This window comes from Lepidothrix coronata, unplaced genomic scaffold (assembly GCF_001604755.1).
Source record: "Lepidothrix coronata isolate B3197 unplaced genomic scaffold, Lepidothrix_coronata-1.0 Scaffold290, whole genome shotgun sequence".
Classification (NCBI taxonomy): Eukaryota; Metazoa; Chordata; class Aves; order Passeriformes; family Pipridae; genus Lepidothrix; species Lepidothrix coronata.
Genome location: NW_016690470.1, coordinates 635,070 through 645,997, shown reverse-complemented (window position 1 = coordinate 645,997; position 10,928 = coordinate 635,070). Strand labels below are relative to the sequence as shown.

Sequence of the window (10,928 nt, the reverse complement as noted above, 5' to 3'; positions counted from 1 at the left end):
GCAACCTGGGCTAGTGGGAGGTGTCCCTGCCCATGGCAGGGAGTGGGACTGGACAGGCTTTAAGGTCCCTTCCCACCAAACCATTCTGGGATTCTCTGATTCCCTTCATTTTCCCAGCCCACCATCAGGTGGGTTGGTGCCCCTTGACTTGTTTCCTGGCACTCAGGGCTTTGGGAAAGGGCACCAGCCACAGCTCCTGAGTTGGGGGCTGAACTTTTTGGCTTGGCTTTTCTGGTTGGAGCAGTGGCAGCTCCAGGCCTCTTCCCAGCCAGGGCTGAGCATTCCCCAGCCACCATAAAACAGGAGCAGAGGCATCGCTCCTGCAGAGAATGCTGCAAGTTTTAGGAGCCATGTGGTTGCTGAGTCCATACAGCACATCCCCACATCTCTCAGGGCTGCCTGGGCTTTTTTTTTAACTTGTTTAAGCTGAGTTCAGCTCTGGGACACTCTCAGCATTACGTTGCTGAGCTGGGTGTGCTCACACTGCTCTCAGTGACCTTTTACCTCACCTACCTGGCAAAAAAAAACCCCTTAAAAATCACTTCATATCCTGATTATTTCATATCCTCTGCAAATGTGTCGTCAGAGAGTGGCCTGGGTGCTGGGCTGGCCGTGGTGCTCACAGGGGGAGCTGGTTGCTTCAGGTTTCTGACTTTTGTTCTCCTTTCTCCTCACCCCTCGGAGATCAGTTCAATCTTTAAGACAGTTTTTGTTGGGGTTTTTTTGTTGTGTTAATGCAGCTGAACTAATATGATTACATTTCCAGATTTGGGTAACGGAATAACAAGTCAGGAAGCTCTTTTTTTTTTTTTTTTTTTAAAAAAAGGGAGAATTTATGTCACTTCTAAATTAGCCAAGTCTCCAGTTGGGAATCTCTTTCCTTTTCTCAGTTGCCCCAAGAGGTTGTGGACTCTCCATCCCTGGAAGTGTCCAAGGCCAGGCTGAACAGGGTTGGAGCATCCTGGGCTAGAGGAAGGTGTCCCTGCCCATGGCAGGGGGTGGAACTGGATGGGCTTTAAGGTCCCTTCCAGCCCAAACCATTCCATAATTCCATGTTCTACCCTGGGCACGAGGGTTCCTTTCTGCTGTGGTCATGGAGCAGCCACAGGGTTGTCCTGGGTGCCCAAAAAGATGGCTCTTCCCTTCTCCCTGAGAGCTGCCAGCCCAGAGGGGCCACGTGCCTCCCCCAGGGTTGTGTCAGGGGCAGAGGCCTTTGCACATCTGCCCTTCCTGGAATGGTTTCACCTCTGTCTCGAGGCCTGTTGGCTCCGCTCATCCCTGTGCTCACACTCACATGCAGAGGAGGGATCTGGAAAACAGCTCAGCAAAACCACCTTGCACTGGCGACTTCCCTTCTAAAAAGAGAAGGATGTTGTGGAGTTGGTGGCTTCTCATCATTTTCCCCAATTTGAGCTTTCTTGCCATTGGTCCCTCGGTGTCTGCAGCATCAAAAGAAGCACACAGGGATGGGGAAGGGTCTGGAGGGGAAGGGTCTGAGGAGCAGCTGAGGGCACTCGGCTGGTTCAGCTGGAGCAGAGGAGACTGAGGGGAGACTCCTCGGGGGCTGCAGCTCCTGCCGAGGGGAGGCGGAGGGGCAGGGACTGAGCTCTGCTCTGGGACCAGGGACAGGACCCAGGGAAGGGCTGGAGCTGTGCCAGGGGGATTGGGATGGATCTCAGGGAAAGGTTCTTCCCCCACAGGGTGCTGGGGCACTGCCCAGGCTCCCCAGGGCAGTGGGCACGGCCCCAAGGCTGCCAGAGCTCCAGGAGGGTTTGGACAACGCTCTGAGGGACAGGGTGGGATTGTTGGGGTGTCTGGGAAGGGCCAGGGGTTGGACTGGATGATCCCTGTGGGTCCCTTCCAGCTCAGGATATCCCAGGATTCTGTGATTCTGTGAATGTCTGGCTCCTGTTTTCAGCCTCCTGCTGCAGGAGCTCACTGTGGCACAGGGCACACCGTGCTCCTGCCCTCCCTGGCATCCTCCCTCCCTGCCATCCCGGGATGGGGGTCCTGGTCAGCAGAGCCCCCACACCAGCACAGCCCCAGTGAGCAGGAACAGGACTGTGGTGTTTGCCCTTTTTGGGAATGCTGTAAGAAGGTGGTGACTCACTTTCCATGGAGCTGATAGTTACCCTGCTCCTGTCTTGGATTTGTGTTGTGTAGCCAGCAAGATTATTTATAACTTAGCCAGCATCCCGAGCCTATTGTTTCTGCAAAGAGCAGGAATGACTAGATGACTTCCTGAGATTTTTTTTTTTTTTTGCCACCCCCTCATTTTTTATTTTTTTAAAAATCTGCTTTTCCTTCCAAGTATTATATTCGCCAGTTGGATGCTTTCCCCCCACATCTTCCCCTCCTGATTGTGCATTTGTGCTGCTGACAATCCCACTACCGGTGTCGCTTTAACTCTAAAATCTCTCCCAGGAAAACCTGAGGGCTGTGCCCCAGGAGGGCTGGGGCACCTTCCCGTGGCACCAGTGGCTCTCTGGCCTTTGCAGGTGCTTTGGACTGAGGCACGAGGCTCCAGCAGTGCCATTAACAGGACACACATCTCTGCACTTTGCAGGAGGTGCCTTTCCCAGGGGATGCTTTGGGCTTCTCTGCATCCCAGGGGCAGGGTTAGTCCCTTCGAGGGTTGCTCCAGGTCAACCTTGTTGTTGGCACCTCTGAAGGTGCCACCTGGGGCAATGAAAAGGCCTCCCCTGAGCCCAGGGCTCTGCAGGGCAAAAGTAATTTCCATCCTGGTGCAAGTGGCACATCCAGCCCTGGGGATGTGGCAGTGGTGGCTGTGGAAATGGAAGAAGTGGGTCCTGAGCTCCAGCCCTTGGACGTGCAGCCACTGGGATGTGCAGTGGTCCCATCTGGGCAGGGTTTGCCCTAAATCCTGAAGTTTCTGGGATTTTGTCTTCCCTGGCCTGAAGAGCACAGGCTGTGTAAAGTGGGAGCTGCCCCTCAGCCTGTGTAACTGGGAGATGCTCAGCCACAGGGACATGGATCTCAGGGAAAGGTTCTTCCCCCACAGGGTGCTGGGGCACTGCCCAGGCTCCCCAGGGCAGTGGGCACGGCCCCAAGGCTGCCAGAGCTCCAGGAGCGTTTGGACAATGCTCTGAGGGACAGGGTGGGATTGTTGGGGTGTCTGTGCAGGGCCAGGGGTTGGACTGGATGATCCCTGTGTGTCCCTCCCAGCTCAGGAGACTCTGTGATTCTGTTCCTCTGGTCTGTCTGTCCATCCACCTGCAGTTGATTCATTGTTGATCCCACAAGGCCCAGCTTTAATTAAGAACTTCCCTGGAAGTCAGTGGGTAGTGACAGTGCAGACAGGAGGGAAGAGGCAGGGTGGGTTAGGCCAACTCAGCCCATCTGAACCTTTGGGAGGGACCTGCAGGTTGAGCTTCCTTGGGGAGCATCACCCAGAGCCCCAACAGCTGCTGTCCACAGCTTGTCCTCCCCCAAACAGCCCTGCCTTGGATCTCCTCGCCGGACACTTGTGCCTGAGATCCCACTTTGGGTTTGGTTGAGGCAGGTTCTCCACGTGGCCGAGCAGATGCTCCAGGATGGAGCCTCAATGATGCCCATCCCAGCTGTGCTCCCTTCCTTAGCTGCTGCTGGGCTGGGAGGGAACGAGCAGCCTCGGGGCTTCCAGTGGCTGCAGAAGCCACGGGGGCGAAACAGCTGAAGGGGAAGGAGCCTGGGCTGCCTTGTGGGCAGTAGAGACCCTGCTCAATCCTCTCGGTTTCCATCAGTTCAGAACTCAAAACTTAGCCCTCGTTTATTTTTAAGCTGCCGTTTCCAGCCGAGGGCCAGAGGCCTCTGCTCCTCCTCTCCCCTCTCCTCCCTTCTCAAAGCTGCCTCGTGGCCCCTCCGGCTCTGGCCCTTTCCCAAGCTGCAGGGAAGCCATGGAAGGGGCTGGCCCATCTCTGGTTCTGCCCCTTCCCAGGGCTCGTGCCACAGAGGTGTTGCTGTCCCTGTGCTGGCTTTCCAGGAACCGCCTGGCTCCGCAGGGAAGCGTGAGGTTGATCCAAGTGGAGTTCTGTCCTGCTGGAAACACCACTCGGATGTGAGCAGCTCGGAGTGGAAAATGAGTCCTGAGTACTGTCCTGTGGGGGTTTTACACACTCTTCAAAGAGTCATAGAATCAAGGAATGGTTTGAGTTGGAAGGGACCTTGAGGATCATCTCGTTCCACTCCCTTGTCATGGGCAGGGACACCTTCCACTAGCCCAGGTTGCTCCAAGCCCCGTCCAGCCTGGCCTTGGACACTTCCAGGGATGGGGCAGCCACAGCTGCTCTGGGCAGCCTGTGCCAGGGCCTCCCCACCCTCACAGGGGAGGATTCCTTTCCAATATCCAGTGTAAACCTGCCCTCCTTCAACCATTCCCCTGTGTCTCATCAGTCCATGCCCTCTTCATAGCCAGTTTTGCTCTTCCATCTTTCCTGTGGTGCAGAAACTGGAGGGATGTGTGTCACAGGAGATGCCAGGCTTGGGGCCGAGATGCTGCTCCGAGAAGGGCTCGGGAATTGAGGCATCTCAGGGAAGTGATGTGTGGAGTCAGGAGCTCACAGCAAACTTTGGGGTTCGCTCTCAAGTGCTTGGTGCAGACAAAATTGGAGGTTCTTTGGGCCAGGCCCTTCACTTGTTTCCTGAGAGAGCTGGTCCCAACCCCTTCGGAGGTTTGTGCATCCCAGAGGGTGCCTGTGCTGGCTACCAGGCTGCTTCCTTCTCCTGCTGGTCCTCGTTCCTGTGGGGTTTTCCAGCTGCTGTTCCCCGTGCCAGGGCACCCTTGTGCTTCCTCTGTCCCATCCCAGACACTCAGGTACTTTGGTTTCCCCCCCAGCTGGAGCCCACAGGCAGTGAGTGATCTCCCCAGTAAAGTGCTGGTACGGTTCCATCCCACCCTGGAGTGGTGGGAAAAGCCATGCTGGATGGCACTGAATTCCCACTCCCTGCTGGTCCTCAGGTTCCTTTAAACTGGAATGCCTGGAAAATCAAGCTGAGTGAAAAGATGGGGAGCTACAACAGTCCCCACAGTGAAACCATGGGAGCTTGGGACAGCAGGACCCGAGAGCCAGGCAGGAGAGTGTCTCCCAGCTCCTGCCTCTGCCAGCCCTCCTGGGTCAGCTCAGAAATAGAGAACAGCCCTTCTCCCCCTGCTTGCTTTGTATTTTTAAAATCATTGTGGTTTTTTGTTCTGTTTTCTTTAAATAATTTTCTAAAAAGTTGAAACTGTAGAACTGGGGTTTTTTTTTTACCCGAAGTAGAAAACTGAAAGATGAGTGAGACGTTGTGGTTTGGAGCACCAGTTGTAAATAGAGGTTTTCTGGGTGCTCCAGCATGCCAGGCTTTCCCACCTGGAGAGCAAAACCGCTTTTTCCAGGGGTGGGTTAAGAGCTGGAGATGTGTTTGTCCACACAGTTATTCCAGGGATAATCTATGTCGCAGTGTATTGTGCTGATATATATATATATGTATATATGTGCTGAGATATATATAAAACTCAGCTGGCTCAGCTTTGGGCTCTGCCACATCCCCAGCTCTGCCCTCATTTTTGGGCAAGTCTCTCCATCTGTACAATAGCAGCAAGAGTTTTGTTCCCTGGAGAGGATTTGAGGTTTAACATTTATAAAATGCTCTGAGATCTGCAGATAAAGAAAGCCAGACAATAACCACTGCTCAGGGCTGTGCCACGGGAGCCCCCTGGATCACCATGGCAGAGCCAGGGCTGGGTGGAGGTGGCTTTTGGGAGAGGGCAAACAACTGCTCCAGCTGCAGCCCTGGTTGGGAGCCCGGCGAGCAGGAGGGGTGCTGAGCTGGCCTGTTAAGGAGATAACAGTGGAATCACGGGGTGGTTTGGAAGGGATCCTAAAGCTCATCTCATGCCACCCCCTGCCACGGGCAGGGACACCTTCCACTAGCCCAGGTTGCTCCAAGCCCTGTCCAGCCTGGCCTTGGACACTTCCAGGGATGGGGCAGCCACAGCTGCTCTGGGCAACCTGTGCCAGGGCCTCCCCATCCTCATCTGTGGCTCAGAGCACGATTGAAGCACTTGGAGTTTTTCCAGGGCTCCCTGGGAGCGATCCTGATCTGGAAGAGCCGCTGCTCGGCCGCTCTTTGCTGTCCGGGCAGCGCTTCCTACAATCCCCCGGCTGCTAAAAATCCTAAAAAATCCGATCCACTCCATCAACTTCATTAACTTTCCTTGCGCTGGCCCTGCCCGTCCTCCCAGCGAGCCCTCCCAGCGAGCCCTCGGCGGTGCCCAGACAAAGGCAGGCAGTGGTGGGTGGGCAGGACGAGGAACCGGGAGCTGCTCCCGCTCCTCCCCGAGCTCCGGACGGGTGGGAGGAGCGCGCCGGGCTCGGAGCGCTCGGCGCAGGGTGCTGAGCTCCTGGGCTGCTCCCCGTGGACATGGCATCCCAGAAGAAGCTGTTCGGGGGTAGGTTCTTCCCGCCAGACATCTGGCAGTGCCGGGGTTTTCTGGCGGAGGGAGGGAGGTGGAGTGCGAAGGGGTGATTTGCAGTGGGGCGGTTGGGAATTGTGCTCTCGAGGGATTTGTAGGAGGTCGGGCTGGAGTGTCGGGCTGGAAGTCTGCGGGGATCCTCCTCCCCGTGCTCTGAGTACCTGCTTTTGGGCAGGAACGGGGAGAGTTAGAGCTGCTTGAGGAGACAGGACCCTGTTTTGGAAGCAAGATCAGCTCAGCTTTGTCTGCTCTGTCACTGCCACAGAGTGTGCCAGGTCCCTTAAAACCTGTCCCAGCTGTGGGGAGGGCAGGGCAGAGGAGGACAAGGGGATGTGGATGGACCCCTGGCTGGCTCCAGCACACCACGAGGGTGGTTGCCAGCCGAGGGTGCCCCGGGTGGGGGTGTCCCGTGGTCCCCACGCTGGGAGCTGAGCACTGGCACAGCTCCTGTGTGCAGGGTGGTGACGCTGCCTGGGGGGGGTTTCCTTTCCCTGCAAGGGTCTCGTGGAGTGGAACCAATACCCAGCTCTCTGGAGATGGTGTGGCTTTGATTCGAGTGACTTGTGTGGGTTGGGTTTGAACTCAAGAGAAATCAGTTTGTCGGAATCGCTGCAAACGGTGCCTGTTTGAGCTGGGGTGGGTACAGGGGCTGCTGTGCTGGGGGGGAAACCTGCACCTCTGGGGTTTGAATAAACGTGGGCTTGTGTTTAGGTGAGGGGGCATCCTGTGTGCAGACTGGGTTCCCTCTGGGATGCCAGGGGGCAGCTGAGGCTTTGGGATGCTGCGAGATAAGAGGGAATGTGCAGGATGGACAAAATATTGCAAGCCCAGAAGCAGGTTCCCATCTGCACTCTGGTCTAGTGGAAGGTGTCCCTGCCCATGCAGGGGGTGGAATGAGATGGGTTTTACAGTCCCTCCCGACCCAAACCATTCTGGGATTCTGTGGGAGAGTTAAAGCTCTGTGCCTGAGGTCACCAGAGGTCAGTGTGTGCTCCTCATCCTCACCAGAGCAGTGTGGGCAGGAGCTGGGTGGACAATCCCTCGAGTGCGGCGGATCCCGGGAACCAGAGGGATTTACAGCAGCTTGTTTCCTCTTGATTCTGTGGGGTGGGTCTGGTGGAGCAGCTGGGGCAGCTTGCACAGAGGTGGTGTCCCCCCCAGCCTGTGCCCTGCTCCCTCTGCCCTGATGGCAGCAGTGATGGGGCTCTGAGAGGCAGGAGGTGTGGAGCTGCGGTTTTGCAAACCAGCTGCTGGCTGAGGTCTTCCTCTTCCCGTCCATCTTGGCCTGCCCCAGCCTGGGGGCTTCTGGGGCACATTGTGCTCCAAATGGGGAACTGATTTTCTTTGGGTTTCCTGCTGTCTTACATGATCAGCAGCCCCTGGAAAGTCCAGCGAGCCCCAGAACTCGTTCAAGATAAATGCAGGGTGAAAAGGGCCCTTTCCTTCCAGAGCTGCCATGCCTTGAGCCACCTCACTGACCCAGTGCAGTGAGGATCCAGAGGGAGTGAGGATCCAGAGGGAGCTTGGTCCACAGCCAGGGTAGCCCTGGGTCTCCCTGGAGCAGAGGTGGGAGCTGCCAGCAAAGCTCGTGCACTGGAGTCAGTCCAGTCGTTTAGGGATGACTTTGGTCCTCATTCTCCTTGCTGCACTAAGCTAAGAGTGGCTTTATTCCCCCCCCCCTCATTTTTATACATAGATATAGATATAGATATATATTCTTTTCAAAGTTGCATTTGAAAATTCAGCCACTTTTCTTCAGGACAGCAGCTTCTCATCCACAAGAAGGGTGAGCTCAGCTCTCACTCCCAGCAAACTGCAGCTCCAGCTTTTTAACTGATGCAGCTCCTTTTGTTCATAGAAGAAAACATTCCTTTGAGCTTCTCATAGTTAAAAGAAAGCAAGCTTTGAGCAAAATATCAGAGAAGCTTGTTAATGGTCCATTTTCCTAGACAGTTATATTGGGATTCCTGATAAGAAGTGTTAGTGCTTGGCTTGACAAAAGCACCAGAAATCGAACCATCGTGTAGAGGAGACACAGACAAGATAACCTAATAGGTCTCTTTTTGTCTGCAGCTTGTTGCTGTGAGCAGCACAGCCCTGATGTGTGAGCACTCAGAGGGCTGGGATGTGGGTGTGAGGCAAGGCTGGATCCTGCCCTGGGTTTGTGGGTTTGCCTCACTGGCTGTGGAGCAGGGAGGGAAAATCCCCTCCCACCTTCCCAGCATCACCCAGCAATGGTCAGTGCATGCCCAAGGTAATGTGGAAGTCTCAATAAAAATAATAAAACCTGTTTTCCTGAGACTTCCATGGGGCTTCTGAGGGACTGTGCAGTGGTTTTTTTCAAGGCCCTTTTTGTTGTCCACCGGCAGGGATCAGACCATGGAGCACCAGCTCCTGCCAGCTGCTGCTGAGTGATGCCAAATTCGCACCCAGGAAATGGTTTGAAACGTGCAGGCAGGAACAAAGTGTTGGTTAGTCCTGGGAAAGAGAGGAGCTGTGAGGGAGGATCTGTGCCACACATTGAGTGCCATCTACTGGCACCTCACCCGTGCCATCCACTTACTGGGGACAGGGAGGGACCAGGAGTGCCCAGCCCAAAGGGATGATGGTGATCCCTCAGTGATGTCCTCTTGCCCTTCCTTGTAGTGCCAGGGGGTGCAGGAGCAGCCCAGCAGTACCTGCTGAGGTGGCACGTCCCAGCCTGAGCTGGTGCCTCGTGCGGGACCCCCGTGACTGATTTCCCACGGGAGGCGTCCACGCTGCCCTTGGCAGAGGCTGTGCCACCCTTCATCCTGTCCTCTGCCTTGAGCCTCCCCAGGCACTTCTCTACACCCCAAACCAGGCCAGGTGACACATCCAGATTTATAAAAACCCACCCTCCCCACCAGCTCAGTCCCTTAATCCCTGACCAGCCTTCGGGCTGAGGCCCCGCGGGGGCCCCCCAGGGGGGGTGATCTGGTTTTAGGGACGAGGGAAACCAGGGCACGAGGGGTTGGAGCAACTTTTTGGTGTCCCCTGACCAGTGTATGATTAGAAACAGAGTCTCAGGGGCTGATTGGCAGCCTGAACCCACGGTGTGAGGCATCACTGATTCCTACCAAGGCCAAGAGTGTGAGCCCTGGCCCTGCACTGTGCACACCAGGAACCTCTGGAGCCTCAGAGCTGGTGGGTTTGGGTGGTTTTGTTTCAGGTAAGCTCTTCCTGTGACTTGTCCTTTTGGCTCTAGGGTTACAAGAGGAATTTGGAACATGGGCTGTGTTACACAAAAATGTGGATTCTTTCAGGGGAAGGGGCAGATGAACATCTTGAAATGTTTATGTGTAAAGAAGGGGGGAGAAAGAGTTGTGGTCTCTGAACATGGTGCTCTGTAGTAGCAAGTGGATTGAATTCAGCCCTTTTTAATGCAAGTTGAATTATCAATGGTCTATTCAATTACAGAAATATTTGGCAGAGCTCTAAATAGGTCACATCTGTCTTTAAATTGTTCTTCAGGTAGATATCTCACTGTGTGGTGTCACATTGACCAGTTCTGTAAGAGCTGGTGTCTGGGAGGGAAAACCCTTTGGCTGTACAAGCAGTTACCCCCCAAAACTCTGCACCTGGTACACTCTGACCCTCGGCTTTGCTTTAGGGGTGCCTTAGTAAGCCTGGCTTGTGTATTTTGGGCATATCCAGCTACTGAAGTTTGCACCCCTGAGATTAGTCTGTAACTGGGCATGGCCAGAGGCTTTGTTGGCATCTCCTCTGCTCCTCTTAGGGTCCAGGGTGGCATCCTGATCCCACTGTGCCCCCAGAGATGTTCACCTTGGGAAAGGAGAGAACACAAAGACCCAACTTTTGTTGTGGTGACCAGAGTCTGGAGGTTACTTGCGAGCAGAAGCTGGGGCTGAGGGAGGGAGGCAGGTGGTGGTGAGAACACTTTGTTTGGGAAAGTTTTCCTCATTGTGTCCAGCAATTCTTCTTAGATGATCCTTCCTGTGGGCTGAATCATCGTCTCGGCAAACACGTTGGCTCCCGAGCCGGCCCCGCGGCCGCATCCTGTGCCGGGGCATCCCAGCTGAGCCTGAGGGTGCTGGGCTGCCCAGCGCCCCACAGGATTGCAGAATAGCCACTCCTGGGTGTCTTTCTCTGCCCTTTGGGCTTGATTTTTCCCAAGGAAGCTTGCAGGGATGGTGCAGGCATCAAGTCATTAACCACCATCCCTCACCCCGCGGAGAGGAGACTCACAAACAAACTCCCAAGGCCACTGTGGTGGTGTCTACGTGTGTTTGGCCATTTCCCCGCGGAATTTCCACATTTTTTGGAAGCAGTCCTTAATTTGTCTAATTTTTAACAGCCCCTGGCCTCCCTCCCTGCAGGTCTGTGGCAGTGGAGGGCTGGGAGGGCTCACGTAGGCAGGGCTGGCACCGCGCTCTGCCGCCGGAGCTCGAGCCCAGCTCTTCGATCCCAAAACGCCTCTCTGGCAAACTTTTGG

General features: G+C 55.3%; 1 protein-coding gene across 15 annotated transcripts in view; it reads left to right on the top strand.

The window, feature by feature from the left end:
• Positions 1 to 10,928, top strand: part of TCF3 (transcription factor 3) — a 78,785-nt gene that overhangs the window by 22,173 nt on the left and 45,684 nt on the right. The window contains exon 1 of one of the 15 annotated variants that reach the window (XM_017837012.1): positions 6,339 to 6,430. The exons of the other annotated variants lie outside the window; for them this stretch is intronic. Within the exon in view, the coding sequence (XP_017692501.1) occupies positions 6,403 to 6,430 (28 nt within the window). The 5' untranslated portion in view covers positions 6,339 to 6,402. Of the gene's footprint in view, positions 1 to 6,338; positions 6,431 to 10,928 lie in introns of those variants that run through there. 15 annotated transcript variants of the gene reach the window in all.